The 26,380-nt window shown below is 51.0% G+C and overlaps 2 protein-coding genes and 1 pseudogene across 4 annotated transcripts in view; 1 reads left to right on the forward strand and 2 right to left on the reverse strand.

The window, feature by feature from the left end:
- MMP24 (matrix metallopeptidase 24) overlaps nucleotides 1-12,484 on the reverse strand; it is a 50,033-nt gene extending 37,549 nt beyond the window's left edge. The window contains exons 1-3 of one of the 3 annotated variants that reach the window (XM_086760508.1): nucleotides 12,369-12,484; nucleotides 10,179-10,327; nucleotides 2,763-2,879 (exon numbers count right to left, since the gene is read on the reverse strand). In XM_086760508.1, the coding sequence (XP_086616634.1) occupies nucleotides 2,763-2,879; nucleotides 10,179-10,327; nucleotides 12,369-12,467 (365 nt within the window). In that variant the 5' untranslated portion in view covers nucleotides 12,468-12,484. Of the gene's footprint in view, nucleotides 1-2,762; nucleotides 2,880-10,167; nucleotides 10,328-12,368 lie in introns of those variants that run through there. The other 2 variants (XM_086760509.1, XM_086760510.1) reach the window with 2 other exon arrangements.
- A 1,406-nt stretch (nucleotides 12,485-13,890) lies between these two features.
- Nucleotides 13,891-14,885, reverse strand: LOC147598683 (endogenous retrovirus group V member 2 Env polyprotein-like; annotated as a pseudogene).
- A 6,700-nt stretch (nucleotides 14,886-21,585) lies between these two features.
- Nucleotides 21,586-23,979, forward strand: LOC147598684 (uncharacterized). The gene is made up of 4 exons (XM_086760787.1): nucleotides 21,586-21,711; nucleotides 22,364-22,525; nucleotides 22,709-22,798; nucleotides 23,146-23,979. Exons 1-4 carry the CDS (start codon nucleotides 21,616-21,618, stop codon nucleotides 23,935-23,937), a joined length of 1,140 nt encoding a protein of 379 aa, XP_086616913.1. The 5' UTR covers nucleotides 21,586-21,615; the 3' UTR covers nucleotides 23,938-23,979.
- The last annotated feature ends 2,401 nt before the right edge of the window (nucleotides 23,980-26,380 follow it).

The following is a 26,380-nucleotide window of genomic DNA, read 5'->3' on the forward strand; positions in this document are numbered from 1 at the left end:
AAAAGACTCAAAACACATCTCTGGAAAACAATTGTCACTACATAACACTCATGTGACACCTGTAGCCCACTTCAGCATCCTGCTTCAGTAGGTCTAAATCTGGACAAACGCAAGAGCTCTGCTACATGAGGGAAAGTAAAACCTCTGCAAAAATGAATATTCAGTAAAATGTTACAAATCAGTAGAGGGAGAAAGCATGATGCCTTTAGACAATGACTGTGGATCTCAAGGGCAGCCTTGGCTGCAGTGGCCATGAAATGGTGGAGTTCAAGATCCTTTGGGCAGCGAGGAGGGCACACAGCAAGTTCTCTGCCCTGGACCCCAGGAGGGCAGACTTTGGCCTCTTCAGGGACCAGCTGGGCAAAGTACCATGGGATACAGCCCTGGAGGGAAAAGGGGCACAAGAAAGCTGGTTAATATTCAAGGATCACCTCCTCCAAGCTCAGGAGCGATGCATCCCAACAAAGAGGAAGTCTGGCAGAAACTCCAGGAGGCCTGGAGAAACAGAAAAGGAAACAGGGAAAAAAAAAAAAAAAAAAAGAAAAAAAAAAAAGGAGGTGTACACAGGGTGGAAGCAGGGATAGGTAGCCTGGGAGAAATACAGAGAGGTTGTCTGAGTGGCCGGGAATCAGGTAAGGAAGGTTAAAGCCCTGATAGAATTAAATCTGGCCAGGAACATCCAAGGCAACAAGAAAAGCTTCTTTAGGTACGCTGGATACAAAAGGAAGACCAGGGAGAATGTGGGCCCTCTCTGGAAGGAAACGGGAGACCTGGTCCCCTCCCAGGACACAGAGAAGGCTGAGGTGCTCAATGACTTTTTTGCCTCAGTCTTCACTGGCGAGGGCTGTAGCCACATCGCCCGACTCATAGCAGACAAAAGCAGGGACTGGGAGAATGAAGAACTGTCCCACTGTAGGAGAAGAGTAGGCTGAAGACCATCTGAGGAACCAGAAGGTGCACAAGTCCATGAGATCTGATGAGACACATCCGTGGGTCCTGAGGGTGGATGAAGCTGCCAAGCCGCTGGCCATTGCATTTGAGAAGTCGTGGTAAGGTCCCCAATGACTGGAAAAGGGGAAACATAACCCCTGTTTTTAAAAAGGGAAATAAGGACGACTCTGGGAACTCCAGGCCGGTCAGCCTCACCTCTCTCCCTGGCAAGATCACGTAGCAGACCCTCCTGGAAACCATGCTAAGGCATATGGAGAGCAAGGAGGAGATTGATGACAGTCAATATGGGTTCACTAAGTGCAGATCGTGCCTCGTGGCCTTCTATGACGGGGTTACAGCATTGGTGGGCAAGGGATGAGCAACTGACGTCATCTGCCTGGACTTGCGCAAGGCATTTAACACTGTCCCACATGACATCATTGTCTCTAAACTGGAGAGGATTGCCTCTAAACTGGATTTGACAGATGGACCACTCGGTGGATAAGGAATTGGCTGGACAGCCGCACTCAGAGAGTTGTGGTCAATGTCCAAGTGGAGACCAGTGATGAGTAGCATTCCTTAGGGACTCGTACTGGGACTGGCACTGTTTAACTTCTTTGTCAGCAACATGGACAGTGGGATAGAGCGCACCCTCAGCAAGCTGGCCAACAACACCAAGTTGTGTGGTGCCATTGACACGCTGGAGGAGAGGGATGCCATCCAGAGGGACCTTGACAGGCTGGAGAGGTGGGCCCGTGCAAACCTCATGAAGTTCAACCAGGCCAAGTGCAAGGTCCTGCACCTGGGTCGTGACAATCCTAGGCACAGATCCAGGCTGGGCGGGGAATGGATCGAGACCAGCCCTGAGGAGAAGGGGTTGGGGGTGCTGGCGGATGAGAAGCTCAACAGGAGCCGGCAATGTGCGCTGGCAGCCCAAAAGGCCAACCGCATCCTGGGCTGCATCACAAGAAGTGTGATCATCAGGTCAAGGGAGGGGATTCTGCCCCTCTATTCTGCTCTTGCGAGACCCCACCTGCAGCACTGCGTCCAGCTCTGGAGGCCCCAGCGTCAGAAGGACATGGACCAGTTGGAGAGGGTCCAGAGGAGGCCACAAAGATGATCAGAGGGCTGGAGCACCTCTCTTATGGACAGGCTGAGAGGGTTGGGGCTGTTCAGCCTGGAGAAGAGGAGGCTCCGGGGAGACCTTAAAAGCAGCCTCCCAGTGCCTAAAGGGGACCTACAGGAAAGATGGGGAGAGACTGTTCAGTAGGGCAAGGGGTCATGGTTTTAAAATAGAGGGAGGTAGGTTCAGACTGGATATAAAGAAAAATTACAATGAGGGTTGTGGAGCACTGGCCCAGGTTGCCCAGAGAGGCGGTGGATGCCCCATCCCTGGAAACATTCCAGGCCAGGTTGGCCGGGGCTCTGAGCAACCTGATCTGGTTGGAGATGTCCCTGCTCCTTGCAGGGGGGTTGGACTGGATGACCTTTAAAGGTCTCTTCCAACCCTAACCGTTCTATGATTCCTTCTGCTTTAATCATTTGTTAAAGATGACACATGACCTAAGGACTAGAGCCCTAGATTTTTAAGGGAAGAGAAAGGGGCTTACTGGCATTCTGGTGTCTTTACTGATCAGTTATTTTCTAACTAAGAATACACTCTTCAGTTACCCCAGTGCTCTGAAAGTATTCCTCTCCACCACGTTCTGAGAATGAAAGCCTCAAGAAGGCATTACAGGGAAAATCTAGTTTTTATAAGTACTTACAAAATTTGCATACCAGCAAGTACAGAACATTTTCTTCCCCAAAGAGGGGCAGGAAGGAGGCAGTACCTGTAGGTTATATGCTTCTGCCTCCACTTCTGTCCAGTCAGTGCATAGCGCTTTTTCCTCCGGCTATGGCGTAGGTGGGGATGATCTGGAACTCCACATCGAGGCTTCTTCATCCACCTGGAAGGGAAGGAAAGAAAAGGTAAGCTAACAAAGAGTTTGGGAAAGAGATTCAAAAGAACTCAGGGGGTGACTGGAAGACCTCCGAGGGATGGCCAATGCAGATACCAAGAAGGGCTCAGTCTCCCCTCTTACAAGTTTACCCTCTTTGCCAGCAGAGGTGGGGTGCACAGCTCTATGCAATCCACACACCAAAAAATTCATTTTTCCTTTTGGAAACACGGATAGCAGATCAGGTAGCCCTTATGCTGGACAAGAGCTTAGTAACAATAATGTCACAAAAGAAACCCAGATCAAAACTGCACATGCGTGTGCACTGGGATCAAACTCCCCTGTCACCTACTCTGTCCACTCTCCGTTTATTACAGTGCTGCTGTGCCAGTAAAAAACCCTCAAATTAACGATTCACTAGATAAGATTAACCACATGCAAACACCACCCTCCCAGGTAACAACTAAGGCTTTCACCTGTAACGACCACAACAGAGCACCCCAATCTGTGGGTCACAATCACCAAATCCTGTTAGGTCCTCCCCATAACCCTTGACTCTTTTGATGTCACTCATGATGTAGGAAACTCCTGCCTCTATGGCCAGGTGAACTGGAGGAGCAGAGGATGCTGTCCCCTGGACAGGGACCCAGGCACTATTATCGGAGAAGTCAGGTCTCCTCCCCTATCTCCTTCACCTCAACCTCACAGATCTTTTGCTGATTTCTTGCACCAGCTTGGGGGTGGGCAAACAATGGCACAGGTTGCCCAGAGAAGTGGTAGAGTCTCCATCCTTGGAGGTATTCAAAACCCAACTGGACATGGTCCTGGGGAACCTGCTCCAGCTGTCCCTGTTTGAGCAGGGGGTTGGAAGATATGATCTCAAGAGGTCTCTTCCAACCTAAATGATTATCTAACAAGAAGAAACAGACTGTATCTCAGGATACTATCTCACTTGCTGATGTGGGCACACTCCAGAGAAGTCAGAAGTGGCTTAAGGATGAACGAATCTGCCCATCACTACATGCAGCAGCAGGGGAAAAAGGAGACAAGGACAGGAACAGAGAAACTACAGGTACTGGTCTCCGAAGGTCCGAGCACAGCAACTTTCTGTCCCAGTCACATTCTTTAGGATTTTGCAGTGCAGCCCGGGACAGGAGACCAGAGCCCAGGAATAACGCAAGCAGTCTCTGGCCACAGCTTCCCAAGCACACTGGCACTGCCCTCAGCCTCCTGCTTAGGCTGCTGCTGGGGGCACTGCCACTGGCATTCTTCAGGCATTTTATGCATTTGAGCCACGTCCTCGGATGGCAAAGGCAGGTGTCTGCTGGGCACAATGCCTTAAGGACACTCTGCAGGACACGGGGCGCAGAAACATGCCACTGCCTGGTCACACATGAGAAGAGCATCGTAGCAAATCCTGGCAGATTTCTCACAGAGGACATCAAATCCTCTCCCCTCTCCTCAGCAGCACTTCCCCTACATCCCTGGCCACCCAGGGGACAGCTGTTGGCCTCCAAATGAAGACATTCCTCCATCAACTGCAGCCAGCCAACAGCAAGTTGTCCATACGTGCCCACATGCTTGAGCCTAAACAATCTGCCAAAAATATTGGCCCCACACTTTCCGAGAGTGCCTTCCCCTCACCAGTAGATGGTTTACAGGACTTCTTTCCAGGTCACCTTTCAAATAAAAACCAGACACTTTGCCTTGTACAGCCTCACAAGAGCACTCTTTCACAGCACACGTACCTGCTCCCAGTTCAAGCTGACCTTCCCTTATTCCACCTCCTATGTGTAAAAACTGCAGGTGCTTACAAATTTCCATGCAGTCATCTGCCATCTTCCCACCAAGACCAGAGCAAATGAGAGTTACACACATCGTACTGTACTTGGCAAGAACCCAAGCGGTCTGCGTAAAGCTAGCACAGATCTTCCCCGCTTACACTGCCTTACATTTATCAGTACAGTATGTCTTCCAGAAATCTACACAACCTGTGGAAATCAGATCTGTCTGTTCCACACAACTGTGCTGCCACCTTCAAAGAAAAGCGATACATCTAAGGTTTGCTTTCAGAAAAGCCATATTAATTCAACAATTACAACACACTGTTTTTCCAAGTGTCCTTTATTTGTGTTCTTTCGCATTGCTTCTACCACTTTGCTAGAGAGAATATAGGCTTACTGTAGCCTGTGTTCTCCTAGATATTTCCTGAGTATTTTTATTTAAATCCCCGTCATATGATATGGTATAGAGCTTTTAGCACAACCTTACACAAACCATAGAGCGAATTAGGTTTTCATCTCCTGAACTTCATGAAATCTCCAGTTCTCTGAACATCATCAGGCCCTGATTACAGTCAGAAAGTGACGTTCTGTTTTATCTTTCCTAGTATCATCCAGGTAACAGGGGAGTGCTACCAAGCCAACATGGATGTTTAGGACAAGACCTCAGGACTTTCCAGGACAGCGCTAGCTATGCTGTCACACTAGCAGTACATCGCCAAGTCCCTCACACCTCAACATCTGTTTCACGTATGAACGCCAGCTGCCCCTTCCCAATAACTGCCTCATGCCAAGCAGGCTGCAGGAAATCAAAGCCAACCAGAATCGCACAGAGGTACGAACAAAAATGAACTCCCTCAAACTTAGTCAAATTCTCTGCAGCTCTGCCAGCTCCATCACAACGTACGACACAGGGCAGGGCACGGGGCTGCTCCAGAAGCAAGCTGCAGTACCAGCACCCTGGGCTTTAAGGGCTTCTTGAGTCAAAGCTTCCAAGGTATCAACACTGGCAGAGCTGCCGATAGGCTTATGCTGCCTAACTCCTCTTTCAACCCCATTACACTTAGGCCTGTCTGAACCCTCAGATTCCACCGCAGTCTGTTCCAGAGCTCAACTACACACTTTCTGAAACAGACCTAGTAGAAAAGCCCAGCTGCCTGGATGCTGCCCAGCTCTAACCAAGCTGTCACAGCCTGTGCTAACGTCAAGCTGAGAGTGTTCATCTGCATCAGTTCTGCGATCAACCTTACTTCCCAGACACGCAGGCCCTAGTCTAATCACATGGACCCGGGGACAAGTCCAGCCATCTCTTCTTTTCTCAGCAGGGCAGCTCTATGGCAAAACAATCGCAGAGCTGTAGCTTGCCGCCATGGATCTTCTTTAGCTGAGCTTTCTGACAGCCATTCTCTACTCAGCAGGTTGGATAACGTTTCCTGTGTTCCAGGGGATTTATAAAAACACATCACGTCAGAAACAACAACAAAAGACAATTATTTGAACCAGGATTCAGATACTTATGGTTGCTTCCTCCCTTTCACCACCCTTTTTTTTTTCTTTTTTACATGAGGGCAGCAATAACACTGGATCATCAAAATTTATACTTGGCACTGTTTACACACAGACTATTGCATTCCTCCAGCTGCTTGGCATGCAGAAAACAGGTAATTTCCCAAAGCAGTGACATCTAGCTCTTTTCCAGATACTGCTGCTTTCCCCAGATCCAAGTCCTCCACAAGACTAAACAGAGGAAGTTGCCACTCTCAATTGCCTACTACTGAGTTGGTGGGAGTGGTACCTTAAAACAGCTGCGTCGTGCATCCCAAGGCGAGGGGCTGCACAACAGGCTCAAGGCAAAGCACAAGACACACAAGCCACTTCCAACACAAGTAATGCTGTCTCTTGGTTCCCTCCAGGGCCACGTGATGGATTATGACAAACACAGCCATCCCTTTTGCTAGGCGCTAGCGTGCTGTCTCTGTCGGCAGGCTCCCAGGACTATCTCCTTGCCCAGCTGCCGAGCAAAATTACAATTCAATCCACGAGCTGCAGGCAGACGCAAAGTTGGCTCAGGCACTGTCAACTGCAGGGTATAAGGAGGCTGTTTTACACGTTCTTCCCTGCTCTCCTGACAGGAAACTCCATATCCTCAACCTGCTACTTCAAGACAGCTCCTCTGCTGAACAGATCCCCCCACCTGACCTTCCTGTTGGGTACCAGTAAGCCACACTAACGGTGTTGCTCCTTCCCATTTCCCACTCCCACTGGCAGCGCCTGCATGCTAGCTTTCACACACTTGGGCATCAGTCTTGGAGAAGAGAACAAGCTCAGGATTTGGGGGCGTGTGGGGAAGGAGATGGAAAACTTCAGGCTTTCATAATAAGTGTAAACAGAATATGCAGAATTTGTTGCCCAACAAAAAAAAAAAAAAACATAGAAAATAATAACTTCTCACTCTGATTCTAAAGTCACTTTAAAGGGACAGAGCTTATGACACTGACAGAAGTGACAGAAAAATTCACAACTGCAATCTCAAAGCTCATAACACCGACTGAAATAACAGCTTCGCAAATGCCTCAGTGCTCTCAGAGCCAGCCTGCCTTGCCAGCTCTTCTCCTTTAGCTCAGCTTCCACAACCAAGCCTGAGGAAGGGACAGCCCACCAACGCCCAGCCAGACATGCCCCTCCAACTCAAAATACAGGCTCACTGCACAGCAACTGAGATCTCTTTTTCATTTCATGTAGTTTCTAGGCCAGCACTCCTGCTCCACCCAGCATATGGACCTACTGACTCAGGACAGACGGAGGTAGAGCAACCGAACGTGCCTGTAGAACACACCCACATTTGGTTGCAGCAGAGGTTTCAACCTTTGGAGACCAGAGCTTCAGAAAAGGGAACCATCTAGGTTTTTCACCCATCAGCCTTTGGGTGCTCATGCACCAATCAATCTCTGCTCATGTAAAAACCAAGTAAAATATGGGCAACATCTTCACTTCATCCAGAAAAATACTTTTACTTACTAAAGTAAGGACTCCCACATGCAGTTTGCTCCCTTCCCCGTCACCCACAGGGCAGCAGAAACAGCTCCCTACCTTTACAAACTAGCAACCCAATATCACAGCCCCTACTTTCCCCACCTCTTCCCACTCAGAAGCATCCCAACTGGAAGCTTCTACACACCAACTGCACACACAACCTCGCTCTTTGGCTCTGCCTCAGCATTCACTTACAAACCGTGGTACTAATGGCAATGAGTACCATTTTCTCAGAAAATCCCCACATTTAAAAAGCAGTTAATTTTCACCTCATTCACATCTTTGTTGGCGGCATGGACAGTGGGATAGAGTGCACCCTCAGCAAGTTCACCAACGACACCAAGTTGTGTGGTGCCATCGACACGCTGGAAGGGAGGGATGCCATCCAGAGGGACCTGGACAGGCTGGAGAGGTGGGCCCGTGCAAACCTCATGAAGTTCAACCAGGCCAAGTGCAAGGTCCTGCACCTGGGTCATGGCAATCCCAGGCACAAATACAGGCTGGGTGGAGAATGGATTGAGAGCAGCCCTGAGGAGAAGGACTTGGGAGTGCTGGTGGATGAGAAGCTTAACATGAGCAGGCAATGCGCCCTTGCGGCCCAGAAGGCCAACTGCATCCTGGGCTGCATCAAGAGAAGCGTGGCCAGCAGGTCGAGGGAGGTGATTCTCCCCCTCTACTCTGCCCTGGTGAGACCCCACCTGGAGTACTGTGTCCAGTTCTGGAGCCCCCAACACAAGAAGGACATCCACCAGTTGGAGAAGTTCCAGAGGAGGGCCACGAAGATGATAAAAGGGCTGGAGCACCTCTCTTATGAGGACAGGCTGAGAGAGTTGGGGCTGTTCAGCCTGGAGAACAGGAGGCTCCGGGGAGACCTGATAGCGGTCTTCCAGTACCTCAAGGGGGCCTACAAGAAAGATGGGGATAGGCTGTTTAGCAGGGCCTGTTGCAATAGGACGAGAGGTAATGGTTTTAAAATAGAGGGAGGTAGATTTAGATTAGAAATTAGGGAAAATTTTTTTACGATGCGAGTTATAGAACACTGGAACAGGTTGCCCAGAAAGGTGGTGGAGGCCCCATCTCTGGAAACGTTCAAGGCCAGGCTGGATGAGGCTCTGAGCAACCTGACCTAGTCAGGGATGTCCCTGCTCCTTGCAGGGGGGTTGGACTAGATGACCTTTGAAGGTCCCTTCCAACCCTAACCATTCTATGATTCTCATTTGAAAAGCAAACAAACAGGATTTTCTCCACCCTTCAATGGAGAACAAGGGGCTTTTCCTGTGAGCTAAAGAAGGGAACGGCACATTCAGTGGAGACACACTCTCAGTCCAGGATGAGTCCCTCCTGCCTAACTCACTGATTTCTTCTGTTTCCCCCTCTTCCCATAGTCTGGTCTGTTTCTCCCTGTTCCCATAGTCCAGAAGGCATAAAACCAAATCCCTTTGTTCTTCACGCTATTTGGTTACTACTTGTCCCCTTCTTTTGTGCTACTGTGTCCCTTTTGGCAGCAGAGTGCCGCAACAGGAGAGATGAACTAGGCAGGGCCCACTCTAAAGGACTCTGCTAATGCAGTAAGAAAAGGTCACGGGAAAGCTCCCAGGCAGGCTAAGCAAGCTCTGTTATTTGCACTTCCTTTTTTTGCTCACCATGAGATGCTTCTTTCCCCCAGAAAGAATTAGTAAGACCTTATCTGCATTCGGCTTTAGTCAACAGACACTCCCCTAGTCCAGACCAGCAGCAGACTGAGCCAATGCACAGCATCCAGGCAATCCGGTGCCAGGAAGGCAGTCAGGTAGCAGAGGACACCGCTTCCACACCAGGACACCACTTCCACACCACACTTTGCGGTACAAACTGAAGATCAGACTAAAGGCAACAGCCTTCAAAGAACAAAGTCCCCCCAGCCTAGGTCATTTAGATCAATGCTGCTGTGCTATCAAGACACTGATCACAAACAACAAATGGTCAACATAGAGCAGAGAACATCTAATGTCCAACAAATGGCAACTACTGACAGCTAAGTAGTCTTGACTATTACCATCAGACTACAACAATCCACTTCAACTGGGAAGTACAGGTCTCCACAAGTACCATCTGTGGTGATCCACAACTCCAGTTAATTCAGAAATACATCACAAGCCATTTCTGGAGCCAAAATTTCACCTAAATCCAGACACAGATGGAAACAAATTAAATTCTGTATGTTCTCTGCTTTCAGAAGCTCACAGGATTCATGTTTTGCCTGTGCACCAGCAATGTACAAAGAATGACATTTAACAAGAGCTTCTCCTCACACCTGCAAACAGTACCGTTGGCAAAAAAGAAAAGGTGGAGTTGTCCACATGTTTTCGTTAGGGACATCTTTTCATTATCAAGACTCCTCTGGCTGAGTCAAACCCATCCCTTTTGAGGACTTCTTGTAGCTGGAATAATTGCCCAGGTAATATGACAATGTGTTAAGAAAGGGAAAGACAAAATTAGCCTACGTTAATCTTACTCAATAGTTGTCTGGTCCAAAACTCCTGTTACTGGGATCCCATAAAACTGTTGCATAGTGGCAACTGCGGACTGCACAGCTTTTCCCGACTGCAAGGCAGACATTTGGCTGTCAGATGGAAGTAAGTAGCCATAAGTTTTCAACCAACTCTGAAAAAAAAAAAAGAAAAGAAAAGAAAAAAAAGAAACAGATGGTAAGATGCCACAGCAAATTTTCAACTTAACAGAACAGAACATTTCCTCAAAAGAAAAAGTGACAAACTAGCCCAAAAAATCCAACCACCTCTTTTTTTTTTTGTCAGGTCTGGTAATATCATCTGATCCTGGGAAGGGCTGAAGACCCAGCTTAATATCACCTGTCCTGACATCACAATGGAGACCTGCTGATTAAAAATGGCCATCATCCCTACTGAGCAACCAGGGCAGACTCACGTCTTTGGAGCACCAGAAACGCCCAAGAAGCTCTGTCCTTGTTCCAGAGTCCTCCTGTGCACCCTGTCACCTTGCCATCATGAGATTTCTCAGTCCCCACAGCAGCATGCTCCCAACACCCCCCTGCCCGCCACCTACTGCTGCCTCTGGACCACCACGCCAAGCAAACAGCTTCACAGGCCTGGGCAACGCCTGCAAACACAGGCTCAGCTTTACGCTTGCACTGAGCGCAGGAATATTTCTTTCAAAAAAAAAACAACTTCAAAGAAACACACTCAGAGAGCTTGCAAGGATTCTGGTTAGATGGACTTTTCCTCTGCCAATAGCAGATATCTAGCAAATCATGACAACAGGAAAACAGCTAACTCTCCTCAAGGAGCTTTTCGCTTTTCCCCACCTCCTCCTCAAAACGCAGCCTCAAATAAAATCACACGCCAAACTTGTCAAAATACTAAAGACAGCATTTTCAGAAACACCCGTTAATTCAGGAACTTTGTTCCTCCCCTCTCTCCCCACCCTCACTTTCATACCACGAGAAAAAGGAATATCAATTCACCAGTAAGTGCAAACACCAATAAAACCTGGAAGGCTTGCTTTCATAAACTTCTCACCACAACTTTTCATGCACACACCCCAGTGTTTCCTTCTTCTGGCCAACACCCCAGCCCTCTGACGCAATCCTTAGGCCAGGATTACTATGAGACCAACATATATCCCGTATTTTCCAGCCACGAGGACAATCCAGCTGACCCCCACGCAGGAGACAGCTCTCGACACACAAGCACTGATGCTGATCTGCGTGCGCTGCTCCCACACTGGCAGCCTGATCACCCAGGGCAGGGGGGAGAGAAGAGGCACATCTTCCCTTAACGTAACACCACAGCAGGAAAGGGGCTCAAGCGAGGAGGGGCACAAGAGGGAGAACAATCCCCATTTTTCTGTGCAAGAACCCATTGGGAAGACAGAAAGGCCTTGCTTCCAAAGCAGGAGAAAGAAGGCATAAGACGACATCTGGGCTGGGCACGTTGAAGTTCACCAAGGAAATGAACATACAGCGCTATTCAGCACGAACATCACCACTGGCTGCAGACAAAGCCAAGCTGCAGAACTGCATGGAGACCGGACATTCGCTACCACTGCCTGGGCATCAGCGCCGGCCTCCGACAAATGCAGGGTGCTGGACACGCAGACCCTCAGCCCGACCAAAACCGGCTGTCCTTGAGCAGCAAGGGCACAGCACACGAACCACAGCAGCCCTGAGCGGGGCCGCCCTCGCCTATCCTCGTCCCGTCCCGGCCGGGCTGGGCTGGGCAGCGGGCGAAGGCAAGGGACACCCCACGGCGGGGGCTGCTCCTCCCGGCTGCCTGAAGCTCAAGAGCACACAGAACGGGCACGGCTGCCTTCGCCCGCCGGTTCCCGACCTGTCCCGGCACAGGCAGAGGAGCTGCCGGCGGCTCCGGCCGCACGCCTGAGCCCGGCCCGGCAGCAGCGACCAGGACCGGCCGGTTCGGAGAGCGGCACGGCGAGGGCCTACGGGAGACGCCGGGAAGGCTTCCGGCGAGCAGCACCGGCCGGGCGCGGCGGCGGGGCTGGAGCCGGGCGCCGGGGAGCCGCTGCCCGCCCAGCTTTCCAGCCTGCCCCCGGGCCACCGCAGCGCACAACCCGCCCGGGCTCCCCGTCCGCCCGTAACCCCAGCAGCAGCACCTCCGGACTCGCCGCCCAGGCCCGGCCCCGGCCCCCCTCCCGCTCCCGCACCTACCCGGCCGGCGCTGGTGTCGGCGGCGGCGCGGAGCAGGGCGCAGAGCAGCGGCAGCAGGGAGCCCGCCGCGGCCAGGCCCCGGCGCCGCCTCAGCGCCATGGCAGCGCGGGGCGGCTCCGGCCAGGGCTGCGGCCCAGCGGCGCGAGCTGCGGCTGCGCAGCCAAGCCGGAAGCGGAAGGCGGCCGCCGCCGCTCCGCCTCTTCCTCCGGCTGCGGGGCCGAGCGGGCCCGCGGGGGTCGGGTACCAACAGCCCCGGCGCTGGCCAGGCCACAGCTGGTGTGATGGTACTTCGGGCTGGGATCTCCTCGCTCCCTGTCGGGTTCCGTCCCTGTCTCTGGACAGGCCATCTCCTTATCTAAAGAGCTGGCAGCTGGTCGCTATGGACTGGCAGGCTCGGAGCTGAGCTGCTGCAGGCTGGTTGACGGGCGCGGGCAGGAAGGCCCTGTGCAAGCACACAGGGTCCTGACGAGAGCTCCTGTCTTCTGCCCACGTTGTGTGGCTGAGGCAGTGCTGAGCTGGACCCACGTGAAGCCTTAGGACACAGGATTCTGAAATCCTGGAGCTTCCAGGAAGCGTTGGTCTTTGCCTTGAGATCCTTTTTCCAGTGCCCTTTCTTCTCAGACCGAGCTGCCCCAGCAGCTCTGCACCAATACTTGCTGTCCCTGCGCCTGGCGTGGACAGTGGCGTCTCCGCCTGGGGACCGCTCTGTCACGCGTCGTTTGGGTCTTGTGTGTCCGGAGCGGGGAGGCAGGTGCATTGTGGAGGCCCAGCATCGTGCACTGGAGCAGGGTCAAGCGGCCCGTGCCAGGGCTCGGCCAAAGGGTGGGAGCAAGCCCCTCTCTCTAACGGGAACTCACTCCCCGGCCGGGCCACGGGCCGGGCCTTTGATGGTCTCCCGTTGACATGCAGAAAACAGAGTCCACAATCTGTAAGATTGTAAAGTAGGTATGTTTATTCAGCGCCAGGCAGCACGGGGGGCAGCCCCGCCAAAGCCGTGTGCGCCTGACGCAGCACCTCACTTTGAATTTATACATCCAGGTGTTACATACACATGAAGCTTCACAATGCCCCTATACATATGCATGAGCTATTCCCGCTCGTGTTAAAATTAGTCCCAAGGGGTTATTTTCATAAAATCCCCCCATCTGCACTTGCGCAGTGCCTTGTGGTGGTGGTTGTCGGGGGTCGCGGGGATGAAGGTAGGTGACGCCTCTTCGTCACCGCTAGTAACCTTTTGTTCTCGTGCAGGCATATCTTGGCTTTTATTCAAGCTGTAGGGTGGGTTTTAGCTGGTTCTTGAAGGAGTCCCCGTGGTCCGTATCAGGAACTGTCTTTTCATGAAGAATTGCAAAACTCCCCACGAAAGGTTTAGCAAATCGTTAAGCGTGGTTCAAGCACTATTTATCACCATAGTATTCACAGCAGTAATTAATCAAGGCCATATCCACTAAAATTTCTTTAACCCCTTCTCTCAGTCCCCCCTTTTCTAGAAGATTAGTAAATTCCTTTACTATACCTAATTCTAGTACAATGTTGCCCTATCTAGCATATTCTCAAAATATTTGTTAGACTCAAGTTTCCGTCGTAATTGGTTCCTCTTCCATTCACTGTAGGAATTTCCTGTGCTCTGAAAACACCATAAGCCACATCGAACTGTCATACAAAGCATTATGGACAGAAGTATGATTATAATTGCTGCGACAAATAATTGCTTCAGCCATGTTAAACTTGGTAACCAACTAGTCAATTTGTCCCATAACTCCATAAACCCAAAAGAGGTATCGTCCAGCGAAACCTCATGTATCAAACGGGTATGTTTCCATATTTCCTCTAAATCCGTCTCTGCTCTCTGTATTGACCAATATATGTGCAACAGCTTTGGTTTATCACCATACCAACTCCTCCCTCTTTAGCAGTTAGTAAATCCAATGCCATTTGGTTTTGCCAAACCACTTTACTAAGGGATGAGATTTCTGTTTGTAATGCTTTGATTGCATCCATTGTAGAGTTCTCAAGCCGCTCCAATTCAGCCAAAATACTTACTATTGCCTTTTCCAATTTGCTTATTCCTAGGCCAGGGATTAACCATCGAGCAAAACTGTGATATCCTGTAGGTCTTTCTACTAGCGGGTTCAACGGGATTCATCGAGTTGTACGCCTCCAAGGGGTTCTCAGAATTCCCACTGGCGGTACCAATCCATTATAGAAGGAGTTAGGAGGACCTAAATACCCACCAGCACAATGTCCCCTCCAATTCGGTGGCAAGTTCTTTCTTGCCCTCCCATCCCCACATAACCACCAATATCCTAACCCTAATTTGCAACCACTTTCTGGAGACCCGCTTACCCCTGATTCTCTCTCCAGGTCATATGCCAGCTGGACAATCACATTACAAAATTTCCCTAATCTTGTTAAATCATATCCTCCCACATCCATAGTTTCTGAGCAATCTGGTTGTTGGCCAAAGCTGAACCCCAATTTCCATTTAACGGCTTGTTCACTACTATCATCTCCCATGCACCGACTTCTAATAGTAATGTTTTCCCATGCTTGTAAGGTAAATCTCGGGCCTGTCGGTAGAGTATAATTTACTTGCTCCATTCCCCAGCGTTCATTGGACCAGGTACCGTTATTATACAATGTATTTGTCCAGTTATTCGAGGGTATCCCATATAACGGTATTTCCATGTTGCCCCTTGGGAGCATGGTACAAATCCAGCAGTTAGATAGATTAAAGGATTGAGCTACCTTCTCAGTTATGTTAACATATGAGTTTTCTCTCCATGCTCTAGTTAATCCCATAATTTATACATGTTGCCTTTTCAACCTCAAGTGTCCATGGGCTTCGTTCTCATGTGGTGGATCCAAGCAGGTTGTTCCTTAATTCTGACTACAGGGAATGAAGTAAGGAGCACCTGAAACGGTGCCACCACTGTGGCTTCAAGGTTTTTCTGCAAGAGACTTTACATGTACGTAATCTCCAGGTTGTATATCATGCACAGGTTCATCTAGACCTCTTCCCCGGGTTCCAATTACACACTTTCAAATTCTAATGAGCTGTTTGCTCGATACCACCATGTAGGAAGTCATAATTTCATCTCCAATTTGCATAGATATCCCCCTCTGTATTCCATAGGGTCGTCCATACAAAATTTCAAAGGGGCTCAGTCCTTCCTTCGCCCTTGGTCTTGTTCGTATACGCAAAAGGGCTAAAGGGAGAGACTGAGGCCATTTCAAGTTCACTTCTTGTCCCAGTTTCACAATTTGCTTTTTGATTAAATGGTTCATTTTCTCCACTTGGCTACTCGACTGACGGAGATATGGGGTATGAAGTTGCCAATCTATTTCCAAATGGTGGCTAATTTGTTGTACTATTTTTGAGACAAAGTGTGGTCCTCTGTCAGAGGATATGGTTGCTGGAACCCCAAAATGTGGTATTATCTCTTGTACCAATACTTTAGTTACCTAGCTGTTCTGGTTGGGAATGCTTCTGGCCAACCTGAAAAGGTATCGGTTAATACCAGTAAATACCGCTACCCCCCTTTTCTTGGAAGTTCTGTAAAATCAACCTGCCATTGTTGTCCAGGCCCATTGCCCTTTCCAATCTGGCCCATTTCTGGTTTGGGAGTATTTTTAGGATTAGTCTGGAGGCAAAAGACACACTGTTGAGTCACCTGTCTCACTGTGGTATATAAGTTTCTGGCCACAATTTCTCTTATTAAATGTTTGTACAAAGCTTCTGTTCCCCAATGCCTTTCTCCATGTTCCTCCCGTATCAAGTGCCACAGTAAACAAGAGGGAATAATTAGTCTTCCCTGTGGGGTATAAGCCCAGCCCTCTTCGTTATATGACCCTTCTAAGTCTGTAATAAGTTTCTGATCTTCCTTGGTATATTCTGGCTTACCTTCTAGGGAGATTTGCCTATCAGGAATTAGAGCCCCTTCTATTTTTACCTTTGTTTTGGCCACTTGTTTTGCCTCTCCGTCCGCCAGCTCATTCCCTTTTTCCAAATCTGAGCTCACTTTCTGGTGTGCCTTAATATGCATAATTGCCACTTTCTCAGGGAGCTGGACAGCTTCTAGTAGCTTCAGAATTTCTTCTGCATATTTGATATTTTTTCCCTGGGAGTTCAATAGTCCTCTTTCTTTCCAGATTGCTCCATGTGCGTGCACAACTCCGAAGGCATATTTTGAGTCCGTGTCAATGTTCACAACTTTGCCCTGGGCCAATTCTAGGGCTCGGGTTAGGGCAATTATTTCTGCCTTCTGTGCGGAGGTGTTCATGGGCAAAGGCCCTGATTCTATTACCTCTTGACTGGTGGTGATGGCGTATCCCGCATGTTGATTGCCATTTAAGACATAACTGCTCCCGTCTGTGAACCAGTTTTCCCCGTTCTCCATGGGGCTGTCCCTCAGGTCTGGGCAGCTTGTGTATGTTGCTTCGATGGTTTCCAAACAGTCATGACGCACTGGTTCTCCTGTGTTGCCGCTGGGAAAAGAAGATCTGGGAGTCGGGGCCGACATCAAAGCCTTTTTCAGTAGCTGAAAGGCTCGATCAGTCTCCTTGTTCCACTCAAGGTGCTTCTGCTCAGTGGCTGTCAGCGCATACAGGTGCAGAGGAGGCCACGAAGATGATAAAAGGGCTGGAGCACCTCTCTTATGAGGACAGGCTGAGAGAGTTGGGGCTGTTCAGCCTGGAGAAGAGAAGGCTCCGGGGAGACCTTAGAGCGGCCTTCCAGTACCTCAAGGTGGCTACAAGAAAGATGGGGAGAGGCTGTTCAGCAGGGCCTGTTGCGATAGGACAAGGAGTAATGGTTTTAAAATAGAGGGAGGTACATTTAGGAAAATGATATTAGGAAAAAATTTTTTTACAACGTGAGTTGTAGAGCAGTGGCCCAGGTTGCCCAGAGAGGTGGTGGAATCCCCGTCCCTGGAAACGTTCAAGGCCAGGCTGGATGAGGCTCTGAGCAACCTGATCTAGTCGGGGATGTCCCTGCTCCTTGCAGGGGGGTTGGACTGGATGACCTTTGAAGGTCCCTTCCAACCCTAACCATTCTATGATTCTATGATTCTATGATTCTATGATACAGTGGTTTAACACGTGTTCCATAATTATAGATCCACAATTGGCACCACCCCGTCATTCCCAGAAAAGTCTGTAACTCCTTTACTGTCTGAGGTCTTTGAGTTTGGCATATTGCCTCTTTGCAGGCCTGTCCCAAAGTTCTTTGTCCTGCACTAATTTCATAGCCCAAATAATTCACTTTACGCTGCACTACCTGGGCCTTCTTCTTGGACACCTGGTATCCTTGGAGTCCCAAGAAATTCAACAGACTCACCGTCCATGTCATACAGTCTTCCTCTGTTTTGGTGGCGATCAGGATATCATCCACATACTGCAACAATTTTCCTTTCTCAGACGAGGTTTCCCAGGATTCCAGGTCTTTCGCAAGCTGATTGCCGAAAATGGTAAGACTATTCTTAAATCCTTGCGGCAACACCGTTCAAGTGAGCTGGGTCTTCCAACCACTTTTAGGGTTTTCCCATTCGAACGCAAACAATTTTTGACTGGCTTTGTGGAGAGGGAGGCAAAAGAAAGCATCCTTCAAATCTACAACAGTAAACCAACTTAGTTCAGGTGTCAACACAGTCAGCAGGGTATATGGATTTGCCACTACTGGGTAGAGGTCTTCAGTTATCTTATTCACCGCCCGTAAGTCTTGGACCACCCTATATGACCCATCGGGTTTCCAAACAGGTAATATAAGGGTATTGAATTCTGACTCACACTCCTTTAATAATCCTAACTGCAGAAATTTTTCTATCACCGGCCGGATTCCTTCTCTGTCTTCCTTCTTTAGGGGATATTGTTTAATTCTTGCCGGTCGTCGGCCTTCCTTAACTTTAACTTTGACAGGTGGAGCACTTTTCGCTCCTCCAGGTACATCAGTAGCCCATACCCCCGGGTACACTTGGTTTAGGATTTCCTCATTAATTTTTCCTTCTGAGGGGAGACTGGTTAAGGTTAGAGACAATATCTGAACATATTGCTGATCTTTTACCTCCAGAGTAATCTCTCCTTTTTCAAATATAATAATCTTTGCTCCCAGTTGTTCCAACAAATCTCTTCCCAAAAGTGCTTTCAGGGAGTTGGGCATATATAAAAATTTATGAATACCCCATTGTTTTCCCAATTTGTATTCTAGAGGCTTACAAAAATATGCCTTTTCACTTTGGCCAGTCGCTCCTTTTACCATGACATAATCATTTCCCAGGGGCATCAAGGCCTGATTTAAAACCGAGTACGTTGCCCCTGTATCTACTAAGAATTCTATTTCTTGTGGTTTTTCCCCCAGCTTAATTACAACCAGTGGTTCCGCTCGGGTAGATGCCCCAGGTTCCGGTCAGTCTGATGTCTCCATTTCTGTTGGGGTATTTCTGCGCTTGGGGCACTCATTTTTCCAATGCCCTTGCTCCCAACAACATGCACATTAGTTCCTTCCCAGCATCCTTCTGCCTTGTCCCCCTTGAACACCAAATCCGCCCAGCATACATTCCCCTTCCACGTCCTCTAAACCTTCAACTTTCCTTGTTCCTTCTTTTTATCCTTTCCTAATGCCAAAACAAGGGGATCCTGAGGGGCCAAATTTATACCACATTCCTTTTGCCACTCAGGATGATTTCTTAAAGTGAAAAACACATCAGCATATACCACCTCATAATCTATCGACTCATTGAGCGGCCACTTAGCCTCGGCTTCTAACTTACACAACAGCCACCACTGATTGCAATATTTGATAATGGTCTTTTGCTTTCCGTATCTCCAGTCCCAACAATATCCAGTGGGCAAGTACACACCCCAGAGGACTCTTCTTTAATATTCCTCCATGGTTGTTTCCCATTTTACAATCTCTGCCAATGATTCTTAATTTTGATTTGGCTGCCTCTCTTAATGACCTTCCGCGCAAATCATCTCTTACACTTCTCTATAATTTCTCTTCGTGTCGACATACAAAGGTACTCACAGTGTTCACACTTTCATGGACGTCCACACACTCACAGTGGCCACACAATCACACAAGACAGAGGAAAGTCCCCTTGCTTTCTAGCCCACCTCAGAAGAATCTGGGTGGCTAGGGGCAGCTGGACAGACCTCACGTCACACACACAGTAGCAGTTTTGCTTGGAGTCCTGGGACTCACTCACACTTTAAAATTTCCACCGCGCAACACAGAAGATCACACACACACCAAAATATTCAAATCATACAATTATCACTCCAGTTGACAACCTTCCAGCAGCTGCAAGTATCTTTTAAAACTGTAAGAGGCCCGCTTACCCTTCTCCTCCTTCTCATATACCGGTCATCAGCAGGTCCGTCCTGGCTCCCGACAATGGGATGCAGCGGTCACCTTGGACCCACTCAATCTCCTCCCAAGATTGCTAGCGGCCGCTCTATCGGTCAGCGAGTCTCCCTTGGCACCCCGAACCAACCTGGGTACCCACCCAACGGGGACTATGCTGTACACCTATGCACATGCATGACCTTTCCTCGCTTTGTATTAAAATTAGTCCCAAGGGGTCATTTTCATAAAATCCTTGCATCTGTGCTTGTGCAGTGCCTTGTGGTGGTGGTTGTCAGGGGTCATGGGGATGAAGGTAGGTGACTCCTTTGTCACCACTAGTAACCTTTTGTTCTCGCGGAGGCACAGTGATACCTTGGCTTTTATTCAAGCTGTAGGGTGGGTTTTAGCTGGTTCTTGAAGGAGTCCCCGCGGTCCATATCAGGAACTGTCTTTTCAAGAAGAATTGCAAAACTCCCCACGAAAGGTTTCGCAAATCATTAAGCAAGTGGTTCAAGCACTATTTATCACCATAGTATTCACAGCAATAATTAATCAAGGCCATATCCACTAAAATTTCTTTAACCCCTTCACTCACCGTGCAGCATCCTCTGGGCAAGGGAGGCCCTCAGGCTCCGAAGGAGACAAGTCAAGACAGCTGACCGTGAAGGGGAAATTCAAACTGTACCCACCCAGCAGTGGTGACTGGTGAGCGAGGAAGGATGTGGCAGGGAGGGCAAGCAGGCCCCGCTGCAAGAAGGGGTTCAGGTGGCTGGAGGCAGGGATGCCAGAGACGGAAGGACTCCCTTCCGTGCAGGGAGTGCAGTTTCCCTGCGTGATGAGATAAGGAAGAGCCTGGGCGTTGTCTTGTAGCCATCCTGGAATGGGAGACAGCGGGGGTCAGCTCTGGGCAGCAGAGCTGCTCTGGGAGACGGCCCCACTGCCCGGCTGAGGTGCCCCATGCCAGCCGCTCACGGGATGGGTGCTGGCGCAAGCGGACAGAAGGAATCTGCTTGTGCGGCGCCGTTGCACGCTCCACGTAGAACCGCTGGTTGCGGTAGCACTCCACCCAGTGCGTTGTTAGTTAGTTTGTTTTTATATCGGTGACAGCACAAAGGTGTGTTTAATTTGCCTCACAGGGTACCACAAAAATTCCCCAAGAGCGGGAAAGAGAGGCTGGCCTGCCCAGAAACCCTCTCTGGTCTTTGGTTTGACGCTCTGCCCATCAGCAGAGAGAGTAACCCCAGCTGCAGGTAGCCTGGGGTGCAAGGGCCACGGCTGTTGTGGCTGAGGAGTCCGTGCAGGAGAGGGAAGGTGGGGCACAGAAGAGTTGAGGTGGGAAGGGGCCGGCCTGTGCCGATGACCTCTCCAAGGTGGCTCAGCAAGAGTGGGTCTCCCACAGGCGTATCCAAACTGGCCTCCAGGCGGGCCCCCCGACACCAGCCGCTGGACAGCAGTTGGGTGGCGTTACGGCAACGCAGTGAGGTGACAATGCAGCGATGTCACAATGCGATGATGTGACAATGCGCAATTCCTCTACAGAGCCGCTTCCTGGGAGCGCAGCTGCAGTGGCCACAGTTGTGCGCCTCTGGAGCAAGAGGAGTGAGCACAGGGGTGGCAGCTCTGGGAGAGCTCTTGGAAGGAGCCGTGGAGCACCGTCTCGCTGCTGGCGCCCGAGAAGCAGAGGCAGTGCTGAGTGCACTGGGCAAGAGGAGAGAGGTGAGCAGCGGGCCCGTGGAGAGGGCTCAGCCGAGGAGCCTGGGACAGGGGGTTGCGCTGGTGCCTCGGGCCGTGCCCGTTCTTGCAAGTGCCGTGCAGGAGGCTTCTGGAGCTAGCGCCTGAGTGTCTCTGTCTTCCTAGCTCGGGCAGAGAAGACAGCACGTGGGAGAAGGAGCTACTGGGCTGATGGATCCTCGGCTGCTGGACCTCCCTCTCGGGGTGAAGATCCCTGTGATTCCCGGCTCCAAGCCTGTGTTCAGCAGGGCAAAGCTGGGGGAAAAGGTAAAGGAAGTAGAAAGGAGTAGAAAAGCTCTCTCCTTTCACAGGGTCCCCATCAGGCAGAGAAGTCGCTATGGCCACCTGCTCTACAGCGGGAGCCGCAGCCCTTCAGTCGGAGAGGGCTGGGCCGTCGAGGCAAGCTCCTGGCTCCGTGGTACCGAGAGAAAGGAGGCCTTGCCCATAGCAGTGCCGCAGGCTGGCCAGAGCTGCATGGAGGAGAGTGCTGGTGTCAGGTCTTGAAAGTGCCTCTACCTTTCCACAAGCACAGCTTGGCACCTGAGGGGAGCACAATCCCAATTTGCAATCAGAGTGAACTGCCAGAGGAAAAGATGTGGCCGCAGGCAACATTTCAGCTTAGCTCCTCACACGTGCAGCGCTGGGTGCAACCCTCTCAGCCCCGCAGTGAACAGCTCCCTGTATGCCTGCAGCAACAGCAGACAGCCAGCAGACAAAGGAAGTAGGCAGAGGGTTTCTTGTGCCTGGCTGGAGAGTCTCTGACGTGGAGAGCTCTTTCCTCTGGCTGGGAAGTAAGGCAGGAATTAGTCTATACCTCAAAGGTTTGGAAATGCCACCCTGTGCACGTGAGAAGCTTGGAGGTGCGTTCATCTCTGCTGCTCTCCTGGCCCGTTCATCCTCTGGAGCATTTCTCTTACAGCTTCAGCGGTCCTCGTGCTATTTTGACCTGGGAGATCCCTACTGTCGCCAAATGCCCACAGAGTACAACTCCCTGCATGACCCGCATCTGCGGGCGTACCACAATCGCAAAGACAACATCCGGCAGCTGAAGAGAGAGGGTTTCGTCACCAGCGATGGCAAAGTAGGTTTGGACGTCGTTGGGCTGATAAAAACGATTCCCTGCGAGCGGGGTTCCCTGAGCGCAGAGGGAGCGTGTGCAGAGTAGCAGCTCCCCTCCCGCTGGGGTCGGGCTGTTTTGGGGAAGGCAGCCTGCGTAGCTGGCTTTGACAGTGCTTGGGTGATTTCTGCCCTCGCCTCTCCGTAGGTGGTTTGCACTGTGAAGGAGTTCAATGACTACAGGCAGTATCTGACCAGGCTCAAGCAGGAGACAGAGAAAACGATCAGGCGAGAAGAGGTAGGCAAAGCAGAGCGTTCGCAGATACGTGTAGAGCGGCAGGGTGCCGAGGGCTGGGGCTTTACTTGGTGCATCTCGGGGAGGCGGTCGGTGCAGAAGAGGGGAGGGCTGTGCTGGTGGCCAGGCGTTCTGGCGGGGAAAGGACTGGCAAGCTCGCAGCTGAGCTGGCGCAGGGTGCTGGGGTGGGCACAGGCAGGAAGGCCGTGTGCGAGCACGCGGAGTCTTCTGCCCTTGTCTTCTGCCCTCGTCGCGTGGCTGAGGCAGAGTGCGGAGCCGGGCCCGTGGGAAGCCTCAGAACGCAGGGCTGTGAACGCTTCTGCAGACCACAACCTGGTGTCACCTTTCAGGAAAGGCTTCGGCAACGGCTGGCCAAAGTAGAGGATGCCCCCAAACTTCTGGGACCAATCGACACTTCTCGCCTGGCAGAGTGGCTGCTGCATCCTGAAAATCCCCCTCGCCCACCTGCACCTGCAAGCAGAAATACCGCCCTGAAATCGGGGCGGTGCAGAAGAGTGAAAGCAGCTTTGGGCAATGGCCAAAGCTACTCCCAGCCTGAGCAGCTGGGACAGGAAGGCGCCCAGCTGCCCAGGAGTGATGCTGACTCCAAGAGGAAGGAAGACATTGGTGCAGGCAGCGTGTTCAAAGCTGCGTTTGAAGAAGACTCTGGCTGCCAGTATTCTGAAATCCTGGAGCTTCCCAGGGGACATGTCTCCAGGAGACAGCCGCAGCCATCCCAGACGTCTTTGTCGAGTCAGGGAGTGGAAGACGGACAAGGATTGCCCAGAGCATCTGAACAGCGGGGCCTGGAAGCAAGGAAGGGAGCCAAGCTGCCTGTGCTAGAACCACTGCGACATACGACCGCTGCTGCTGTCTCGCGAGGGAGGCGCACGGTTCGGAGGGAGAGCATCCCAAAGGCCGTCTCCGGTGTTCAGCAGCGCCACGCAGCAGGGACTCCTGCTGAGGACGCCCACAGATTTCCAGGCAGCCCCTCCCTCCGGCAGATACAAAGGCCCCCATCCAGACAGGAGTATGGCGCACAGAGCTTGTCCGAGGAAAGCCCCAGCAGCCGCGGCCGGAGGGCCTTAGTTGGCAGGCTTGTGGACCGTGTCCTGGGGAGCTGTGCGGCAAGAGATGTGTAGAGCCCCCGGGCAGCTCCTCCGGGCAGCAAACACAGACTTGAGACCCTTGTTCCCGCAATAAAGAGTTTACTCGCAAGTGCTTGCTCAGGCCTGCCTTCCTTCAAGCCGGGCCATAGTGTGTGTGGGCATCTTCCCTGCACTCATCTGTCTCCTCCTCTTCCCTCCTACGGCCTCTGTCATGCTAAGACCCCATCTGACAGGGAATCCAATCTGGGGAGGCGACAGGGAGCCAGTGTTTTCCTCTGGTTAGGCAAGCGTTGCTGCCGGTCTGGTGGAGGCATGCGTGCGGTTCCAGGAAGCCTCTTTTTCCCTTTCTGTGAAGGACAGCGTTGGTCTTTGCCTTGAGATCCTTTTTCCAGGGCCCTTTCTCCTCAGACCGAGCTGCCCCAGCAGCTCTGCACCAATACTTGCTGTCCCTGCACCTGGCGTGGAGAGTGGCGTCTCCGCCTGGGGACCGCTCTGTCACGCGTCGTTTGGGTCTTGTGTGTCCGGAGCGGGGAGGCAGGTGCATTGTGGAGGCCCAGCATCGTGCACTGGAGCAGGGTCAAGCGGCCCGTGCCAGGGCTCAGCCAAAGGGTGGGAGCAAGCCCCTCTCTCTAACGGGAACTCACTCCCCGGGCCGGGCCACGGGCCGGGCCTTTGATGGTCTCCCGTGCAGCATCCTCTATATCCTTTATTCCTTTAATTACTAATTTTCTATAGTCTGACATATGGTTTCTACCTTCAATATTATTCTGGTCCCAATTTTTGGTCTTGCCACAGGAAACTTTTGATCACCTGGACCCCTCCCTGAGCATCTGCAGGATTGTCCCTTTCCCAGATTCTTATTCCCGCAGTCCGTATCATTTGTCTTTCTTCTGGTGTAAATAAGGTTCCCATAACGGACTGCATTTCATCCCAAGTGTAAATACTAGGATCCAAAACCTGGTCGAATTGTTCTGATAAACCCAGAGCGTCCTCCAGCATTTTCTTCATCTCCTTTTTAACCTCTCGGACCTCCGTACTGGTTAGGGGCACCTTTACATATCCTACCCCTCCCGGGACCCCTTGCATGGGTACTTCCCGTAACGGAAGCCATTTCTTCCGCGTTAAGTTTTTGTGCCCTTTTTACTGTGGGTAAAGGATAATTTTGGACATCTTTCTTTAACTGTTCTAATTCAGTGGTCCGGATCCTTCATGTTTCTTGAATTAACGGGGTATGAGGATTAGTAGTATGCCCCCCTCCTTTTTGGCTAATATCTTCCTCATTGTTTTCTTCTTCTAAAGGTGGGGCATTAGGTTGGGGTTCTAGAATATATGGAGGGCGTGAATGATTCGCAGGGTCCCATTTTTCCTTTTCCTTTTCAGTTTTACGTGTCTTTTTAGACATAAGAAGGGACCGAGTTCCCATCCAGCAGGAGGCATAACCACTCTCCTCCTGGCTGCAGGGTTTTATGTATTATTTTACGTAAATATTTAAGCCTGGCAGATCCAGTCTTCGGATGATCCATATTTAGGCCAATAGAAGGGGTCACATTTGATGGGTTCTTTAGTCCATTCAAACATACAGTATTAGATCATCCTCTCTTTCTCTTTTCCCCGCGTGCAGGACAGACCCTCCTGCCCCATTCACTGAGCATTCTCCCCAAAGGACTGTTGGGAGGTATGCTCGAGGAGGACTCCTTACTCGACTCCTTGGTCACTCTCCCCCTTTCCCATCCAGACTTATTCCCCATATTCCCGCGGGACACCTTTCAACCAGAACCCTCTCGCTTCATCCCTTCACCGGCCGGTCTCCTCGCGGAGAAACGGAACTGTGGTTAGAAGGACTCGCTTCGCAGCCAATACCGCGTCTCACTCACACTCTCAGTCCCGCTATCCCAGCCGCCCCAGTGTTACTTAACCTCAATTTTCTTACCCGGGTTCCGCGCACAGAAATTGTCGCCTGCCGCGCGTTAATCTGTTCAGTTTCTGTATCGCCCTTTTTTGCTCCGGGAGTCCTCCGTCCGGGTATCGCCTGCCACTTCCACGGAACGAGGCAAAGAGACCAGAGAGCGCCGAAATCGGCAGGGCGCACCTTCTCCGTTCCCGTCGCCCCGCCCCGCGGAGTCAGAAGTGAATATAGCTTGCGGATGACCCCCAGATTGTGAGAAATAGCCAGTCACCATGAAAAATTTGCAGAGGACAAAGTCGCCGGAGCAAAGCTTTATTGACGGGCCAGCTGAGCCGGGTGCATCTCATGGCAGAGGCACAGCCCCTCAGTTCACAGTTACAATATCTATAACCTCTCCTGCCCCCCCCCACTTTGCCTGGCTCCCTTTTTGGGAGCTCACAATCTACATTCTATTGGTTACCTACGCCGTTCGTGACAGGTGCTGATTGGCTAGGAGCATATCACGCGTCGTTGTACAGGCGTTAATTGGCTAAAAGCATATAAGGGGTCGCTCCCAGGTTTGGGGTTGTT

Source organism: Chlamydotis macqueenii, chromosome 16 (genome assembly GCF_036417535.1).
Source record: "Chlamydotis macqueenii isolate bChlMac1 chromosome 16, bChlMac1.mat, whole genome shotgun sequence".
NCBI lineage: Eukaryota > Metazoa > Chordata > Aves > Otidiformes > Otididae > Chlamydotis > Chlamydotis macqueenii.

Excerpts from the sequence above, each read along its gene's own strand:
- LOC147598684 (XM_086760787.1), top strand. The coding sequence starts at position 21,616 with ATGGATCCTCGGCTGCTGGACCTCCCTCTCGGGGTGAAGATCCCTGTG. Across the intron at positions 22,526-22,708 it reads TCGTCACCAGCGATGGCAAA|GTGGTTTGCACTGTGAAGGA; the intron begins GTAGGTTTGGAC and ends GCCTCTCCGTAG. Across the intron at positions 22,799-23,145 it reads AAACGATCAGGCGAGAAGAG|GAAAGGCTTCGGCAACGGCT; the intron begins GTAGGCAAAGCA and ends GTCACCTTTCAG.